Source organism: Coregonus lavaretus (genome assembly GCF_964263955.1).
Source record: "Coregonus lavaretus genome assembly, chromosome: 37".
Taxonomy (NCBI): Eukaryota; Metazoa; Chordata; class Actinopteri; order Salmoniformes; family Salmonidae; genus Coregonus; species Coregonus lavaretus.
This window is the reverse complement of record NC_140024.1, coordinates 27,281,909-27,302,071: the sequence shown is the minus strand read 5'-3', so window position 1 is coordinate 27,302,071 and position 20,163 is coordinate 27,281,909. Positions and strand designations below refer to the sequence as shown.

At 46.8% G+C, this 20,163-nt stretch overlaps 2 protein-coding genes across 2 annotated transcripts in view; one reads left to right on the top strand and one right to left on the bottom strand.

Annotated features, from left to right (window-relative positions):
* Positions 1 to 3,819: 3,819 nt before the first annotated feature.
* On the top strand, positions 3,820 to 5,073 carry LOC311111592 (gap junction delta-2 protein-like; the record flags this gene model as incomplete). Its single annotated transcript, XM_084154359.1, has 1 exon — positions 3,820 to 5,073. The coding sequence occupies one exon, from the start codon at positions 3,820 to 3,822 to the stop codon at positions 5,071 to 5,073; it is 1,254 nt and encodes a 417-aa protein (XP_084010485.1).
* Positions 5,074 to 7,956: 2,883 nt separating this feature from the next.
* The window catches only part of LOC311111610 (endophilin-A3-like), a 58,975-nt gene continuing 46,768 nt past the window's right edge, over positions 7,957 to 20,163 (bottom strand). The window contains exons 5-11 of the mRNA XM_084154379.1: positions 16,314 to 16,447; positions 15,844 to 16,002; positions 11,103 to 11,206; positions 10,585 to 10,709; positions 10,370 to 10,408; positions 9,604 to 9,663; positions 7,957 to 8,820 (exon numbers count right to left, since the gene is read on the bottom strand). Coding sequence (XP_084010505.1) covers positions 8,618 to 8,820; positions 9,604 to 9,663; positions 10,370 to 10,408; positions 10,585 to 10,709; positions 11,103 to 11,206; positions 15,844 to 16,002; positions 16,314 to 16,447 — 824 coding nt within the window. The 3' untranslated portion in view covers positions 7,957 to 8,617. The remainder of the gene's footprint in view (positions 8,821 to 9,603; positions 9,664 to 10,369; positions 10,409 to 10,584; positions 10,710 to 11,102; positions 11,207 to 15,843; positions 16,003 to 16,313; positions 16,448 to 20,163) is intronic.

Genomic DNA, 20,163 nt, shown 5'->3' with positions numbered 1-20,163 from the left:
ACAACCGTACAGACAGACAGAGAGAGCTGAGACCCAGACAGACAGACAGTCAGACAACCGTACAGACAGACAGAGAGAGCTGAGACCCAGACAGACAGACAGATAGACAGAGCTGAGACCCAGACAGACAGACAGATAGAGAGAGCTGAGACCCGGACAGACAGACAGATAGACAGAGCTGAGACCCAGACAGACAGACAGATAGAGAGAGCTGAGACCCAGACAGACAGACATATAGACAGAGCTGAGACCCAGACAGACAGACAGATAGACAGAGCTGAGACCCAGACAGATAGAGAGAGCTGAGACCCAGACAGACAGATAGACAGAGCTGAGACCCAAACAGACAGACAGATAGAGAGAGCTGAGACCCTGACAGACAGACAGATAGAGAGAGCTGAGACCCAGACAGACAGACAGACAGACAGACAGATAGAGAGAGCTGAGACCCAGACAGACAGACAGATAGAGAGAGCTGAGACCCATACAGATAGACAGATAGAGAGAGCTGAGACCCGGACAGACAGACAGATAGACAGAGCTGAGACCCAGACAGACAGACAGATAGAGAGAGCTGAGACCCAGACAGACAGACAGATAGAGAGAGCTGAGACCCAGACAGACAGACAGTCAGACATGGCTAGCCAAGGCTGTTTGAAGTAAGCTTACGGTTCAGTGAGTGTTTTATCTGGGGGGGCTCTGTCATTTGATGGTGGCAGACCTTTCAAGGGTCTTTTTTAAAGCACTGATACCAGGATTGGCTAGTGATCAGACAGGAGCAGTCACAACAAGAAGACAGAAGATAAAACATGATTGACTTTACTGTCTGTTGTTTTACCCTGAATCTCTCTATTTCTGACCTTATTTTGGTGGAATGTAAGCGAGCTAAGGTTGCACAATTCTGGTAACTTTACCAAAATTCCCAAGTTTTCCAGAAATTCTGTTTGGAACATTCTTGGAATAAGGATGAGAATAACGGGAAATCCTCCAGTGAATCCTCCAGTGAATTTGGAGAAAGTTACTGGAATTTTGCAATCCTAAAGCAAGCATTAATTTCCCATTGAAAGTGTGGTTTTTATACAAGGTTCCATCTCGTAAGCTAAGGGTTAAAAACCGTTACATTTACTAAGAGACAGAAAAACGTTTTATAGTCATTCATAATCTATTTAAATAAAGTTGATATCCTAAACATGAATACACAAATGTAATAAACAATTTGCATATTCAACCAAATAAACCAACAGTATTCAAGGTTCCAAGAAATCAAGTTAGTGCTTTCTTCAAGTCAAAAGTGTCAAAATGCTTTTAAACTTTTCAGTCTGTGATAACGAATAATACCTCTGTTTGGATTCTGAATCAGGGTAACATTTATAAAATACCTCTGTTTGGATTCTGAATCAGGGTAACATTTATAAAATACCTCTGTTTGGATTCTGCATCAGGGTAACATTTATAAAATACCTCTGTTTGGATTCTGAATCAGGGTAACATTTATAAAATACCTCTGTTTGGATTCTGAATCAGGGTAACATTTATAAAATACCTCTGTTTGGATTCTGAATCAGGGTAACATTTATAAAATACCTCTGTTTGGATTCTGAATCAGGGTAACATTTATAAAATACCTCTGTTTGGATTCTGAATCAGGGTAACATTTATAAAATACCTCTGTTTGGATTCTGAATCAGGGTAACATTTATAAAATACCTCTGTTTGGATTCTGAATCAGGGTAACATTTATAAAATACCTCTGTTTGGATTCTGAATCAGGGTAACATTTATAAAATACCTCTGTTTGGATTCTGCATCAGGGTAACATTTATAAAATACCTCTGTTTGGATTCTGAATCAGGGTAACATTTATAAAATACCTCTGTTTGGATTCTGAATCAGGGTAACATTTATAAAATACCTCTGTTTGGATTCTGAATCAGGGTAACATTTATAAAATACCTCTGTTTGGATTCTGAATCAGGGTAACATTTATAAAATACTTCTGTTTGGATTCTGAATCAGGGTAACATTTATAAAATACCTATGTTTGGATTCTGAATCAGGGTAACATTTATAAAATACCTATGTTTGGATTCTGAATCAGGGTAACATTTATAAAATACCTCTGTTTGGATTCTGAATCAGGTTAACATTTATAAAATACCTATGTTTGGATTCTGAATCAGGGTAACATTTATAAAATACCTCTGTTTGGATTCTGAATCAGGGTAACATTTATAAAATACCTCTGTTTGGATTCTGAATCAGGGTAACATTTATAAAATACCTCTGTTTGGATTCTGAATCAGGGTAACATTTATAAAATACCTATGTTTGGATTCTGAATCAGGGTAACATTTATAAAATACCTCTGTTTGGATTCTGAATCAGGGTAACATTTATAAAATACCTATGTTTGGATTCTGAATCAGGGTAACATTTATAAAATACCTATGTTTGGATTCTGAATCAGGGTAACATTTATAAGTTAATGTCCATTAATGGACAAGCTCATTGCTCATTGCTGTATCTTCAGGCTGCAGAGTAATCTATAAAGAATGTATATCAGCCAGCACTATCAGTGAGCTCTCTAAAGTAGGAAGAGTCTCTTAGAAGGGGGTTTAAAATGGAACCCTGAAGACAAGAGAGAGAGGGAGAGGGCATACCATGGGAGTCGTGTCAAGTGGCCGTTCGTCCAGCTGGCTAGGGTGTGTGTGTGTGTGCAAATGCATGTGTGTGTCTTTGTGTCCGTCTATGAATGTGTGTGTGTGTGAGACTGTTTTTGTGTGTGCGTCCATGAATTTGTGTGTGTGTGTGTGTGTGTGTGTGTGTTTAGAACCGTTCCTTATCTTTGAAGAAGTCCCGGGATGGGATGGCTCACTTGCAGAGATGACGCCACTTCTCTGGTTCAGAGACAGGGCCAGGAGACAGGAGAGTGCCTGCCTGTCTATCTACAGAGGAGTCAGGACTCCAGTGGATCTACAACCAGTGGATATCCTAAGAATCTTGTACTACAGGACGGCTGGTGTACCATTAACCCCAGCTCAGAGTGACAGTCCTCAGGTATTTCCTCCTAAGAGAGCCAGGGTTGGAGTGGACCCAGAGGAGTGTTGGAGTTGCCAGTACAGCCAGGGGAAGAAAGGATCCAGGGCTATATTACATCTACAACAAATGAGGCTGGATGAGGGGAGGTGTTGCCCTTCTTTGACCGCTGTGTGTTCCAGGCAAGCTATCCAGGGCTTCAGTGGATCTACAGCACCTGTTCCCTGTACATCCAGGACTGACAGAGAGGAGAACTGGATCTGCCTACACTATAATTGATTGGATGTGTATAACGCTTTTCCAGTGCTCAAGGCGCTTTACATGCCGCTGTAGGCTACACCAGGCAGCTCGTCCTTCTTCCCCGAGGCAGCAGGACACCAGCAGTCAGAGTGCTGTATGTCAGTGCATCCAGTGGAAGAGCAGATCCAGGGCTATATCTGTTCTAAAACCAAGGAAGAGCATGGAGGTGTGGATGAGACCGCTGTGTTCCTAGACCGCTGTGTTCCTAGACCGCTGTGTTCCTAGACCGCTGTGTTCCTAGACCGCTGTGTTCCTAGACCGCTTTGTTCCTAGACCGCTTTGTTCCTAGACCGCTGTGTTCCTAGACCGCTGTGTTCCTAGACCGCTGTGTTCCAGGCAAGCTATCCAGGACTAGTGTGGATCTCTAGAAGCTGCCCACATTGAATCCAGGGGTGGAGGTGTCTTGGACTGGTACCGCCCAGACTGAGACAGTATTGGAGCCATCTTGTCTTTCAGAGAGGAAGACAGCCATCGGCAGCCATCATGACGGAGTGGACGCTCCTCAAACGTCTCCTGGACGCCGTCCACCAGCACTCCACCATGATTGGACGCCTCTGGCTCACCGTCATGGTGATCTTTCGCCTCCTCATCATTGCCGTGGCGATTGAGGACGTGTACGCCGACGAGCAGGAGATGTTTGTGTGCAACACCCTGCAGCCGGGCTGTGCCACTGTCTGCTATGACGCCTTCGCCCCCATCTCACAGCCGCGCTTCTGGGTCTTCCACATCATCAGTGTCTCGACTCCATCTCTCTGTTTTATCATATATACGTGGCATAATCTGTCGAAGCTGCCGCAGGGACACGGGGGGCTGGGCCAGGGGGTTAACCCAAGGGACTTGCCTCGAGACGGGGGGAAGGATGGAGGTCGAGAGGCATTCAACCGGAGCTGCGACTCGGATAGCTGCTCCATTCGTTCGCACCGGCACTTAGGTCACAGCTTGGCCAATGTCTTGGAGGGAATCACTGCCCAGAGTCATAGCCTCCTAAAGGGAGCTGCCACCACTACAGCCACCACAGCCACCACCGCCGTGTCTCTAACCCAGGCCAGGGCTCGCGTCTACAGGAATAGCCACTATGATGCGCCAGGGGGTCCTGGAGGTGGAGGGGGAACCAGAGGCGTCCTTTCCAAGTACTATGTGTTCCATGTGTGTTTCCGGGCGCTGCTGGAGGTGGGCTTTGTCATGGCTCAATGGTTTCTCTTCGGCTTCTGCGTGCCCGTCCACTTTTTGTGCAAGGCCGCACCCTGCACGCAGCCCGTGGACTGCTACGTGTCACGGCCCACGGAGAAAACCATCTTCCTCCTCTTCATGTTCTGCGTGGGGGTTTTCTGCATCCTCCTCAACCTTCTGGAGCTTAATCATCTAGGATGGAAGAAGATCAAACTCTCAGTGAGGCTCAAGGAGGGCGGATCATGGGGTAATTATGGGGTAGAGAAAGGGGGTTACGAAACCTTTGAGACTTTCGCTCCCGACAGCCCCTCACTGACGTCGTCTCTCGGGCTTAGGGACGTCACCAGTACGACGTTGCTACCGACCTTGGATCTGGTAGTCGACCACCGGCCTGACTGGACCTGTGCGGGGAACTGTCCCCCATTTAATAAGGAGCCTGAGGCTGGGATAGAGACAGGGCTGCAGCTTCCCAACAACCAGGAGCTCCAGAGAGCAGAGACACAGGTTCTGAAGAGCAAGGGGGAGGGCTGGGAATCCAAGCTACGCAGTACCGAGGTCTGGATATGATTGAACGAACGGAAACGCTGTATAGTGCTTTGGCATTATTCCATGACAACTACTAGGGAATGACTAATGCTACACTGTATTTGAAAGTCCATACAGATGATACTGTGGTACTCATCACTGGTAATGTTGTTTCCCAAGAAAATAGAGAAAATACACCAAACAGAGTACCTGAGTGTCTGAGGTGTGGATATGAGCGAACATTTGATCAAGCTTCCCTCAGCACTGTGCTGTTTAGAACTGTGGTTCTCAAGCATTTATGACCCACCAAAACCTTTAGGAATAGTGACTCATTTTTACTGACTCAAAATTATTGACTATAAAGCTAGAAGAAATAGAACTTGTTCCAGCCACAACCCAAAATAATTCAGCCCTCACCTGCCATTTGGGAATCACTGGTCTATAAAAACTAAAAAGGCAAACGTTAAATGTTTTTAAACAATTTCTAAAACAATATCAAGAGGCAATTACATCAAAGATGGCTCAGTATTTACTTTTCATTTATTTACGCAATATACAGTACATATTAATATATTCATTTATAACATCCATAAAACACCTTTTTGTATAGATTATGTTACAAAAAAAAAAAAAAGACGAAAAAGGACGTCATTAAGTATGAACAGCCAGTGTCCATTGACTAACTTTGTGGTGAAGTGATACTGAACAGAGTGGTTTCAGAGCTGGTTAAGTAAAGCAGAGAGAGAGCTAACAGTGGAGATGGACATTTAGTTCAGCTATAGTGTTGGGAAAGTGTCATCTCAATCATGACACAGTGGCTTTGTCCCAAATGGGACGGACACACACACACACACACACACACACACACACACTGTCGACCATCAGACAGACACCTTAAGAAAGCAGAAGGCTATTACAGAACAGAATGGTTGAGCTTTAGAACAATCCTCTTCCAAATTGAAGGTTTTTCCATTTCTTATGCTGCCTCCTACAAAATATCTAGCGTTTTTTTCTCTCTCACAATCAAATCCATGGCTACAGTCTTTTTAAAAGAAACCATGCAAACAGGGTTTTTCCATTTTCACTAGCAATATCAACACAGAGTATTCCCTTTAGACGCCTTTGGACATGGTCCTATATTTCCCCTTCTTGTTTAGTTAGTGTAGTTGGTCCAGAAAGGGTTATACTTAGCGAAAGAAGACGATTGAGAATGTTTAAGTGTATTTTGGTAGAAATACCCAATCCAGACTTTTGGGTAGAGGGAATGTGGCTTTTTAAATAAAATAAAAATGACCATACATGATGATGATTCAGATATGGCGTTGTTGTTCAATCATTCTGGAGTTATTCATTCTGTTGAATGGTGAACATATAAACTCCAGAGCTATATATACACAGTACATAATACTTATTTTAGGGCTCTGATAAATGTCATTCTCAGCAGACAGAGAGAGAGAGAGAGGGGCTATTGTCAGTTTAAAACCAACCATCAGGATGTAGAGATGTGTTACTTAGAAGGTCAGGTCAGAGCAATGCTGCACTTCCTAAATAAGCCCAGGGTTATCAGACTTCAGACATGATACTAGCCAGGCATATCATTAAAGGCACACTTCATTGCTTCTATTTCTGGTCACCTGTGCGGCCTTAGATAACACTTGTTTGTTTTGGAGGGTTGAGAGTCTTTGCAAGTGCAAATTACAAAGAAAAAGAAGAGCTTGATTGATGTGAATCAAACAATTTTAGTTTGGTTTGTGTGTAAGTACTTTGTGGTGCTACCACCGGGGAAAGAAAGGTGACAGAGTGTGCCTTTAATGTCTATAATTTTGAGACAATCTACAATGGTGGTCTAACGTTACATGGCGCACAAACTGTTTCATCACATACAGTACATATCGTGGTCCATATCAATCTATATATTCACCATAGCGATAACTTTACAGACATGATATAGGTATTTCTTCTCATCGTGAAGGATATAGAAAGTGCAATGCTCGAGGAGAAAGCTAGAAAACATACAGTATGTGCTTGTCCATAGGTGCGCGTTCCGAGTCTAAAGCTTCAGTGCAATACAGACAATTTTAAAAGGACTTAAACGGTCCAAGTGGGTCAAGGCATTCACCCCTGTCTGACACAGAACAGTGGTACAGTCCTTAGAGGAGTCTTTATGTCACCGAAAGACCAGACCATGTAAACACAGAGAGAGAAGGACATTCAGAGTTGTAAAATCAGTTCCTTACAGTTTAAAAAGATGTGTTTGGGGTAACACTTAAGAGCACAACAGGCAGGCGGGCAGGCAGGCAGAGGGAGGTACAGAGAGACAGACAACAGGAACAACTCTGGACACGTTATAGCCTATAATAACCTATAACTAGGGACCAGAGTTTGTCTTGGTCAGGTAACATGGTCAGGCATAACTCCTGGCCCTACAGATAACAGCAGAGAAAAGGAACAAAAAGACCAATCCTAACTCAACATCAACACTTGAAGAAAAGTTACACAGGAAAACCAAACGGAGACGTACAGTAGCAATGGGGATTTTTCCAGGAGACTCCAGGAGATTTTGTTTTCTCATGGTGGCGGATGATGAGAAAACATCATCTTTGATAACCTGGCATGACTTTTCTTCAGTTTACAACCACAAAATATTTCAACCCAAAAGTGGTTTCCCATACACAGCGATTTTCAGGTGATTCTTTTAGTTGTCTTGTCTGTTTGGGGGAGGAACCCTGATTTTCACATTTCACAAACCATGAAAAGAACATTGTAGAAAATAAATATTAAAGACAAAGAGAAAAGAGGAACACTTATTGAATGACCGTGGTGAAAAGCAAGGCGTCGTCATCTGAGGAGGACGTTGATGAACTGTGTTGTGATCAATTTCATATGACAATTTCATCGAGTTTGTGGTTAGGGGGCTGGGGGCGGGGGGCTGGGGGCGGGGCTGGAGGCTAAGTGCTGTGTGGGTGCTGGGGTATTGGAGGGTTGTGGTCTGGGGACTAGCGATTAGATGTAGATTTGACAATAAATTAGACGTAGGTTTGTGCTAAGAGTTGTTGTTGCTGAGAGTTGTGCTGAAATCCCAAATAAACCCTTATACCCTCTAACCCCTATACACGCCTATTGGATTGGTATTAACAATATTACATTTGCTTCACCCTGCCTTCTGATAGACTGGTTAGAATGTCCACTTCATTGCTTATACCTGTCCAATCTTTTCAGATCTACAAAAGTGTCTAGGGTATAGGGTCGATTTGAGATTCAGTACTGACTTTCTAAGGCTGAGGGTGTAAGGGTAGGGACTGGGGGCTGATGACTGGAGGCTTGAGGGTGGGGATTGGATGAAATGATGAAATGGACACTGTGGCCTAATCCCAAATCGACCCCTAGAACCTACGCCCTATGCACTTGTGGAGATCTGAGCAGATTCGACAGGTACAATCTATATGGAAATAGCTCCCAGATCAAAACAGCAAAATCCTCTCAAATCTCCACAGGTACATAGGGACTAGGGACTAGGGGGGGCTGTGAGGAGGTTTGTGCTCTGGAGGTTGGTCCCTGGTTGGGTGGTGTCCTGTCCGGTCCTGTCTCACTGGGGCAGGGGTACGATAACCTCCACATAGTTGATTGGGAAGAAGCCAGAGTCTCCGTTTATCATGCCTTCGTACCAGTTGTCATCTATCTGGTTGGTGAGGATGATGATGTCACCCTCCTTGAAGCCCAGCTCGCCATCGTTCTCCGGCTCAAAGTCATACAGGGCCCTGGCACACGGCTGGTCCAGCACCTCCAACTCTGGAGGGAGGGAGGAGAAGGGGTGAGGGAGGGAGAGGGGGGAGGAGAAGGGGTGAGAGGGGAGAGGGGGGAGGAGAAGGGATGAGGGAGGGAGAGGGGGAAGGAGAAGGGGTGAGGGAGGGAGGGAGGGGGGAGAAGGGGTAAGGGAGGGAGGAGAAGGGGTGAGGGTGGGAGGGAGGGAGGAGAAGGGGTGAGGGAGGGAGGGGTGAGGGATGTTGGGAGGGAGGGAGGAGAAGGGGTGAGGGAGGGAGGGGTGAGGGAGGGAGGGAGGGAGGGAGGGAGGAAGGAGAGGGGGGAGGGAGGGAGGGAGGGAGGAGAAGGGGTGAGGGAGGGAGGAGAAGGGGTGAGGGAGGGGGGGAAGGGGGGAGGGAGGGGGGAGGGAGGAGAAGGGGGAGGGGGAGAGGAAGGGAGGGAGGAGAAGGGGTAAGGGGGGAGAGGGGGGAGAGGGAGGTGAGGGAGGGAGGGAGGAGAGGGGGGAAGGGGAAAGGGGTGAGAGGGGAGAGGGGAGAGGGGGGAGAGGGAGGGAGGAGAAGGAGGAGAAGGGGAGAGGGGGGATGGGGGATGGGGGATGGGGATAGGAGGAGAGGGAGAATAACAGAGAACTGTCAGACACTAGCATGTTCCCAGGAGTGTATTTTCCTCTGATAAGGATCTGATGTGGGTTGGTGGAGCAAAACAAATCCAACACATTAAGACAAACAGAGATGGGTGTGATAGTGACAGTATGAGAGGGAGTGAGTGTGTGTGTGTGTGTGTGTGTGTGTGTGTGTGTGTGTTACTCACGGTGGCCGTTGAAAGTGGGACTCTCTGGCCAGGACAGGGGGACGGTGGTGAAGGGATCAGCTGGGTGAGAGATGGATGGAGAAACATGGAGATGGAAGCTGAGACAAGCACCAACAAACACAATGCCTGTAACTTTCCTAAAATTCCCAGGTTGTACAGAAATCCCCAAAGAAGCTACCCCGGATGTACTGCTTTTTCAATCCTGATTCCAGGAATCTTCCAAACCGGGGTTTCTGGATTTTTGTTGTTGTTGAAATTTACGTGAATTTTGCAACCCTACCCTACACATGGCATGATGACACCTGTCATGGTTGAAACAGCAACCAATATCTGATTAATGAATAATAAACTGACTGACACAAACTTTAATCTGAGTGGATAAAAGCTTTTATCGTCATCTTTTAAACCTATTACAGATGTGATTCTTTCAGTGTGCTATTGAGAATCACAATTTCTACTGCTCTTAGCGGTGTAGTGTGAAGTTAACCTTAGACGCTGATCCTGGGTCAGTTTGGCATTTTCCCCACTAATGGTTTAACCCAGAGCACTCTTAGCATGTTTTGTTTAATTGTCATGGAGGTTTGTACTCTCTAACCACAAGAGGGCAGAAAAACAGCTTTTATGAAAGTTACATTGATGGAGCCAGACTTCACAAGAGTTTTGACAGATTATCTCTAGAGAGTCAGAATAAACCATTCATGAGACTACTATGATTAAGTGTATGGGTGCGACACCTGTTTGATGTGATCAGTCCAAGTATACCTACTTTTGCCATTTCCATTTACTGTGTGGTTGATCTGGTTGTCTGGAAAGAACCATAGAGAAATATAACATGAAATGATTTGGGAAAAATAACAATGGGTGAAAGGATAACATGGACAAATGGATGGGGTTGATCAAAACTAATGTGAGCAGAATTGGTACACACACACACACACACACACACACACACACACACACACACACACACACACACTGTACCTGAGGACTTGAGTGAGGAGCTATATGATAGTCCATTGTGCTGAGTGTTGTCTATGGTCTCAATGCTGCTCATGATGGATTTTTGTTTAAACTCTCTCTTCGGGCGACTTCTGGCTGAGGATATCCTGTGAGAGGCATTATGATGTTATTCACTTTGGCCCGGCAACATGTGTACATCACTGGCTGCATAGTCTAAAGTGGTTTCCTCCTGTCCTTGTCCTGTTTCCTTCAACTGGTTGGTTTTCATTCAATTGGTTGGCTTTCCTTCAATTTGGTTTTCAATTTAGTGCAATTAGAATGTGAACTGAGGACGATTTTTGAATTCAGGCAGTGAATTTCAACTTGAACCAGAATGACTGAATTGAAAACTGAAAAGGTGAAAGCAAAATGGTGGGTGCTCACTAGGGAGTAGCTTTCACATGTCCAGTTCTTTCACATCAGTACAGATGAAGAGAAGGAGATGAGGAGACAGGCTGTTTAGGGACTGTGGAGTGTGATAGCTGTAGTTAGTTAGTTGCCTGGTCTGTAATTGGGTGTTGAGGTCTTCTAGGATCTCCAAGGACTGGCGGTGGTAGTCTAACGCCGCTTCAACCAACGCTGACAGCTGACTCACCTGCTCCACCTACGAAACATAGAACACAAGAATATTATCGATCTTATCAAGCTCTTTTTATGTTGGATGAAGAAAATTTAGCAAACTATTTCTTGGTAAGATTGACATTGCGATTGTACTGTAAAGTGCTGTACTTTGTGACAACTATTGTTGTAAATACGGGATATACAAATACATTTGGTTGAGGGATTGATTGATTGACTGACTGATTGATTCAAATCAAATTGTATTTGTTACATGCTTGGTAAACAACAGGTGTGGACTAACAGTGAAATTCTTACTTACTGGCCCTTCCCAACAATGCAGAGAGAAAGAACATAGAAAAATAATAAAAAGGTAAAACACGTAATAATAAAAGTATTAATAGATACACAATGAGTAACGATAACTTGGCTATATTTTTTTTATTTTTTTTATTTCACCTTTATTTAACCAGGTAAGGCAGTTGAGAACAAGTTCTCATTTACAACTGCGACCTGGCCAAGATAAAGCAAAGTAGTGCAATAAAACAACAGAGTTACATATGGGGAAAAAAAACATAAAGTCAGAAAATACAACAGAAAATATATATACAGTGTGTGCAAATGTAGCAAGTTATGGAGGTAAGGCAATAAATAGGCTATAGTGCAGAATAATTACAATAGTATTAACACTGGAATGCTAGATGTGCAAGAGATTATGTGCAAATAGAGATACTGGGGTGCAAAAGAGCAAAATAAATAATATAGGGATGAGGTAGTTGGGTGGGCTAATTTCGGATGGGCTGTGTACAGGTGCAGTGATCGGTAAGGTGCTCTGACAACTGATGCTTAAAGTTATTAAGGGAGATAAGAGTCTCCAGCTTCAGAGATTTTTGCAATTCGTTCCAGTCATTGGCAGCAGAGAACTGGAAGGAATGGCGGCCAAAGGAGGTGTTGGCTTTGGGAATGACCAGTGAGATATACCTGCTGGAGCGTAGACTACGGGTGGGTGCTGCTATGGTGACCAATGAGCTAAGATAAGGCGGGGATTTGCCTAGCAGTGATTTATAGATGGCCTGGAGCCAGTGGGTTTGACGACGAACATGTAGTGAGGACCAGCCAACAAGAGCGTACAGGTCACAGTGGTGGGTAGTGTATGGGGCTTTGGAGACAAAACGGATGGCACTGTGATAGACTACATCCAATTTGCTGAGTAGAGTGTTGGAGGCTATTTTGTAAATTACATCGCCGAAGTCAAGGATCGGTAGGATAGTCAGTTTTACGAGGGCATGTTTGGCAGCATGAGTGAAGGAGGCTTTATTGCGAAATAGGAAGCCGATTCTAGATTTAACTTTGGATTGGAGATTCTTTATGTGAGTCTGGAAGTTGAGTTTACAGTCTAACCAGACACCTAGGTATTTGTAGTTGTCCACATACTCTAGGTCAGACCCGTCGAGAGTGGTGATTCTAGTCGGGTGGGCGGGTGCCAGCAGCGTTCGATTGAAAAGCATGCATTTAGTTTTACTAGTGTTTAAGAGCAGTTGGAGGCTACTGAAGGATTGTTGTATGGCATTGAAGCTCGTTTGGAGGTTTGTTAACACAGTGTCCAATGAAGGGCCAGATGTATACAAAATGGTGTCGTCTGCGTAGAGGTGGATCAGAGAGTCACCAGCAGCAAGAGCAACATCATTGATATACACGGAGAAAAGTGTCGGCCCAAGAATTGAACCCTGTGGCACCCCCATAGAGACTGCCATAGGTCCAGACAACAGGCCCTCCGATTTGACACACTGAACTCTATCTGAGAAGTAGTTGGTGAACCAGGCGAGGCAGTCATTTGAGAAACCAAGGCTATTTAGTCTGCCAATAAGAATGCGGTGGTTGACAGAGTCGAAAGCCTTGGCCAGGTCGATGAAGACGGCTGCACAGTACTGTCTATTATCAATCGCGGTTATAATATTGTTTAGGACCTTGAGCGTGGCTGAAGTGCACCCGTGACCAGCTCGGAAACCGGATTGCATAGCGGAGAAGGTACGGTGGTATTCGAAATGGTCGATGATCTGTTTGTTAACTTGGCTTTCGAATACTTTCGAAAGGCATGGCAGGATGGATATAGGTCTGTAGCAGTTTGGATCTAGAGTGTCACCCCCTTTGAAGAGGGGGATGACCGCGGCAGCTTTCCAATCTCTGGGGATCTCAGACATTATGAAAGAGAGGTTAAACAGACTAGTAATAGGGTTAGCGACAATTTCAGCGGCTAGTTTTAGAAAGAAAGGGTCCAGATTGTCTAGCCCAGCTGATTTGTAGGGGTCCAGATTTTGCAGCGCTTTCAAAACATCAGCTGTCTGAATTTGTGTGAAGGAGAAGCGGGGGGGGCATGGGCAAGTTGCAGCAGAGGGTGCAGAGTTGGTGGCCGGGTTAGTGGTAGCCAGATGGAAAGCATGGCCAGCTGTAGCAAAATGCTTGTTGAAATTCTCGATTATTGTAGATTTGTCGGTGGTGATAGTGTTTCCTAGCCTCAGTGCAGTGGGCAGCTGGGAGGAAGTGCTCTTATTCTCCATGGACTTTACAGTGTCCCAAAACTTTTTGGAGTTAGTGCTACAGGATGCAAATTTCTGTTTGAACAAGTTAGCCTTTGCTTTCCTGACTGCTTGTGTATATTGGTTCCTAACTTCCCTGAAAAGTTGCATATCGCGGGGGCTATTTGATGCTAATGCTGTACGCCACAGGATGTTTTTGTGCTGGTCAAGGGCAGTCAAGTCTGAGGAGAACCAGGGGCTATATCGGTTCTTAGTTCTGTATTTTTTGAATGGGGCATGTTTATTTAAGATTGAGAGGAAATTACTTTTAAGGAACAACCAGGCATCCTCTACTGACGGAATGAGATCTATATCCATCCAGGATACCTGGGCCAGGTCAATTAGGAAGGCCTCCTCGCTAAAGTGTTTTAGGGAGCGTTTGACAGTGATGAGGGGTGGTCGTTTGACCGCGGACCCGTTACGGACGCAGGCAATAAGGCAGTGATCGCTGAGATCCTGGTTGAAGACAGCTGAGGTGTATTTAGAGGGTATGTTAGTCAGGATGATATCTATGAGGGTACCCATGTTTACGGATTTTGGGGGTACCAGTACTGAGGGGTACCATATACAAGGGGTACCAGTACTGAGTTGATGTGCAGGGGTATGAGGTAATAACTTGGCTATATACAAGGGGTACCAGTACTGAGTTGATGTGCAGGGGTATGAGGTAATAACTTGGCTGTATACAAGGGGTACCAGTACCGAGTCGATGTGCAGGGATACGAGGTAATTGAGGTAGATATGTACATATAACTAGGAATAAAGTGACAGATAGTAAACAGTAGCAGTCTTGTGATGAGTCAAAAAAAGTGAGTGCAAAAAGGGTCAATGCTATTTGGTTGCTTGGGGGTAGAAGCTGTTCAGGGTCCTGTTGGTTCCAGACTTGGTGCATCGGTACCACTTGCCATGCGGTAGCAGAGAGAACAGCCTATGACTTGGGTGGTTGGAGTCTTTGAAAAAATGTTGGGCCTTCCTCTGACATCGCCTGGTATAGAGGTCCTGGATGGCAGGGAGCTTGCCCCCAGTGATGTACTGGGCCGTCCACACTACCCTCTGTAGTACCTTGGATGCCAAGCTGTTGCCATACCAAGTGGTGAAGTGGTGATGCAGCCAGTCAAGATGCTCTCAATGGTGCAGCTGTATAACTTTTTGAGGATGCCAAATCTTTTCAGCCTCCTGAGGGGGAAGAGGCGTTGTTGTGGTGTGTTTGGACCATTACAGCTCCTTAGTGATAAGGACACTGAGGAACTTGAAGCTCTCGACCTGCTCCACTAAAGCCCCATCGATGTGAATGGGGGTGTGCTCGGCCCTCTGTTTCCTGTAGTCCACGATCAGCTCCTTCGTCTTGCTGACGTTGAGGGAGAGGTTGTTGTCCTGGCACCACATTGCTTGATTGATTCTGCTACCAGGGTGTTTAGGCCTCAGAGCTACAGCGAGTGCCACAGACAGAGAGAGACAGAAAGTGTGTACAAAACCCTATAACTTTAATCCTTAAACCCTCACTGAACCCTCTCTCTGGCTAGGACATAGAGACAAACTCTGTGACTTTTCAGCTGCAGCAGACGCTACCATCCCCCGCCTCAACCTGACTCCTTTGTCCAATAGCAGAGGCCACTTCACACCTCTGTGTTAGGGACCAGGTTGCCAGGGAACGCAGTCAGCTGACCTGGTCAGCCAATCACAGGCCCTATCTGGTGAGGTAACAGACTTATTCCTGCCTGTTCTTTAGTTGGACACAGGGGTGCAGAGAGACAACAGGTCAGAAGAACTCTGCACCACCTCAACACAACTCACCACTGGACCCTTCCTACAAGGACAAGCCTCCACCCTGGACTTCCCAATCGCATGTTAGTCCGTCACTGAACACAAAACCCCCTTCACTGATTCTATTCATCTTTACTGTGTGTGTGTCTGTTTGGTGTATGGAAATAAAGCCTCCTACTGGTCATTTACGTCCTCTAACCGGGGCGCTGGGACAGTTGCACCTATAATCGAAACCGGCACCTCTATCGGAGACCACCACATGGTGGCACTCTTTTTCAGAGAGAAAGAGCGAGAGAGAGAGAACCGTTACCACAGGTAGTGTATCCCTCTACTATTCACTCACATCGTTCTCCAGGAAGTTGAACATGCTCCTCTCGGCCAGCTCTTTGCTCTCCTCAAACTTCTCCACCGCCTGGCGGATCTCCTCGTCAGGCACCTTACCATGACGCTTCTTCTTATAGTCAAAGTCTAACCGCCTCCCCTCCAGCTTCTTCAGGTGATGCTGCACACAAAACAATCAGGAGAGATGGTTGAAAAGGGGCATTATGGGGGAGTACAGAGGCTCTTCCCAGGAAGAATTGAGGACGGTCTTACTCAAAACCGTTATGAAACATTTTAAATGACTAATACAAATTAAACATATTGTGAAATCACCTTTGTGAATAACATTGCAAGTATACAACTTTTATGCACATCCCATATGGGCCCTGGTCTAAAGTAGTGCACTATAAAGGGAATAGGGTACCATTGGTGATGCAACCATTGAGTTCTGAAAGCTAATGGAATACAACTGAAATCTAATATACCACTGACCGTGATTTCCTTGAGGTCTTTGTCCTGTAAGTTCTGGAGTGGGTCGATAAAGTTTTGTTTGACGCTGATGTCCAGAGAGTCCTTCACGTCGGCCATCTGCCTCATGGCCTCACCGATGTCCACCAATGCACCGCCTGCAGACAAAAAAACTGATATGAGTAAAATATATGACACAGAAACACGTGGTTCCGATGGATGAGTGGGTTAGAGAGTGCTAGAAACACCAGGGTTGAGGGTTTGATTCACGCATGGGGCCACTTCTACTGAATTAATGTGTCACTAACAATGTGGACAGTTATTAACTTATTTACACCAATAAGGTATTTCATGATGCAGGATCAATTAATTAGCTTGCTAGCAATTGTAAAATGTTATAAATATATATATATACAGTACCAGTCAAAAGTTTGGACACACCTACTCATTACATCATTTAGCAGACACTCTTATCCAAAGCGACTTACAGTGAGGGAAAAAAGTATTTGATCCCCTGCTGATTTTGTACGTTTGCCCACTGACAAAGACATGATCAGTCTATAATTTTAATGGTAGGTTTATTTGAACAGTGAGATTGTCACGTTCGTTCAAGGACAGGTCAGACCAAGGCGCAGCGTGATATGCATACATGTTTATTGACAATGAATAAACAACCGACAAAACAACAAACGAAACGAAACGTGAAGTCCTAAGGTAGACACACAACAAACCTTACACGGAACAAGATCCCACAACTACCTAGTGCCAATAGGCTGCCTAAGTATGATCCCCAATCAGAGACAACGAGCGACAGCTGCCTCTGATTGGGAACCACACCGGCCAACATAGATATACACATACTAGATAACACACATAGAATATACACAACATAGAATATACACACCCTGACTCAACATATAAGAGTCCCCTGAGGCAGGGCGTGACAGTACCCCCCCCCAAAGGTGCGGACTCCGACCGCACAACCTTCACCTAACAGGGTAGGGGCCGGGTGGGCATTCCGCCTCGGAGGCGGATTCGGCTCCGGGCGTGACGACCTCTTATTCTCCATCTCCATGTTGCGCCCCTGGTCTGGTCTGGACCTCGGCGCGCTGTTTTCCCTCTCCTTCCTCCCACGATACTCCAGGCCCTGTCTGGACCCTGGTGTGGGAGACCCCGAACCTGGAGAGGGGCTGACGTCTGGGTCTGGACTGGAGCCGCTGACCCGAGCTGGACCAGACGACGGTGGAGCGGGCTGCTCAGGCTCCGGACTGGAGCCGCTGACCGGAGCTGGACTGGGCACCGGTGGAGCGAACTGCTCTGGCTCCGGAGTGGAGCAGCTGACCGGAGCTGGATCAGGCACCGGTGGAGCGGACTGCTCTGGCTCCGGAGTGGAGCCGCTGACCGGTGCCGGACCAGGCACCGGTGGAACGGGCACGGGCCGTGCCGGACTGGAAACATGCACCACTGGTCTGGTGCGAGGAGCAGGCACGGGCCGGACCGGACCGGACTAGGAACACGCACCACTGGCTTGGTGCGAGGAGCAGGCACAGGCCGGGCCGGACTGGCGACACGCACCACTGGCTTGGTGCGAGGAGCAGGAACGGGCCGGACTGGCGACGCGCACCACTGGCTTGGTGCGAGGAGCAGGAACGGGCCGGGCCGGGCCGGACTGGGAACACGCACCACTGGCTTGGTGCGAGGAGCAGGAACGGGCCGGGCCGGACTGGGAACACGCACCAATGGCTTGGTGCGAGGAGCAGGAACAGGCCGGACCGGACTGGCGACACGCACCACTGGCTTGGTTCGAGGAGCAGGACTGGGTTCCTTTATTAACCCCCGCTCCTTCTGCTGCCTAACCAGCTCCTCTCTCCGTGCCTCCACTATTTCCTTCTCCCTTTGAGCCTCCTGTAGTGCCTCCCTCTGACCAGATAAGTCCTGCTCCCTCTGAGCTAACAGCCCCCGTAACGGGGTGGCCTCCTCTCTTAACCTGCAGATCCGCCCTTTCACGGCCTCCTGCTGCCTCGTTGTCCACCCCGTGTGCCCCCCCAAAACAATTCTTGGGGTTGCCTCTCGGGTCTCCGTTGTCGGCACTGTTGGCGCCATTTCTCCTCTCCTACCCAGGCTTCCTCCTTCACCCAGGATCCTTTATCGGCTACACTCTCCTTCATCGTCTCCCGATAACGGACGGCCTCCTCCTCTGTAATTCTCCCCCAACCGAGGAGGACATCTACTGTGGTTACCTCCTGTTGAGTCCCAGGCGTTTACTCCTTCTGGGCACGCTGCTTGGTCCTTGATTGGTGGGATCTTCTGTCACGTTCGTTCAAGGACAGGTCAGACCAAGGCGCAGCGTGATATGCATACATGTTTATTGACAATGAATAAACAACCGACAAAACAACAAACGAAACGAAACGTGAAGTCCTAAGGTAGACACACAACAAACCTTACACGGAACAAGATCCCACAACTACCTAGTGCCAATAGGCTGCCTAAGTATGATCCCCAATCAGAGACAACGAGCGACAGCTGCCTCTGATTGGGAACCACACCGGCCAACATAGATATACACATACAAGATAACACACATAGAATATACACAACATAGAATATACACACCCTGACTCAACATATAAGAGTCCCCTGAGTCAGGGCGTGACAGAGAGACAGAATAACAACAAAAAAATCCAGAAAAACGCATGTCAAAAATGTTATAAATTGATTTGCATTTTAATGAGGGAAATAAGTATTTGACCCCTCTACAAAACATGACTTAGTACTTGGTGGCAAAACCCTTGTTGGCAATCACAGAGGTCAGACGTTTCTTGTAGTTGGCCACCAGGTTTGCACACATGTCAGGAGGGATTTTTTTGTCCCACTCCTCTTTGCAGATCTTCTCCAAGTCATTAAGGTTTCGAGGCTGACGTTTGGCAACTCAAACCTTCAGCTCCCTCCACAGATTTTCAATGGGATTAAGGTCTGGAGACTGGCTAGGCCACTCCAGGACCTTAATGTCCTTCTTCTTGAGCCACTCTTTGTTGCCTTGGCCGTGTGTTTTGGGTCATTGTCATTCTGGAATACCCATCCACGACCCATTTTCAATGCTCTGGCTGAGGGAAGGAGGTTCTCACCCAAGAAGGATCGCTTTATACTATTCCAAGTATTCCTTAAAGAGGTAGGGTTTCAAGTGTCTCCGGAAGGTGGTCAGTGACTCCGCTGTCCTGGCGTCGTGGGGGAGCTTGTTCCACCATTGGGGTGCCAGAGCAGCAAATAGCTTTGACTGGGCTGAGCGGGAACTGTGCTTCTGTAGAGGTAGGGGAGCTAGCAGGCCAGAGGTGGATGAACGTAGTGCCCTCGTTTGGGTGTAGGGTCTGATCAGAGCCTGAAGGTAAGGAGGTGCCATTCCCCTCACAGTTCCGTAGGCAAACACCATGGTGTTGTAGTAAATGCGAGCCTCAACTGGAAGCCAGTGGAGTGTGCGGAGGAGGGGGTGACATGAGAGAACTTGGGAAGGTCGAGCACCAGACGGGCTGCGGCGTTCTGGATAAGTTGTAGGGGTTTAATGGCACAGGCAGGGAGGCCAGCCAACAGCGAGTTGCAGTAATCCAGACGGGAGATGACAAGTGCCTGGATTAGGACCTGTGCCGCTTTCTGTGTAAGGTAGGGTCGTACTATGCGAATGTTGTAGAGCATGAACCTGCAGGATCGGGTCACCGCTTTGATGTTAGCAGAGAACGACAGGGTGTTGTCCAGGGTCACGCCAAGGCTCTTTGCACTCTGGGAGGAGGACACAATGGAGTTGCCAACCGTGATGGCGAGATCATGGAGCGGGCTTGAGGTGGTGATCCGACATCCACACTGATATGTCTGCCAGATA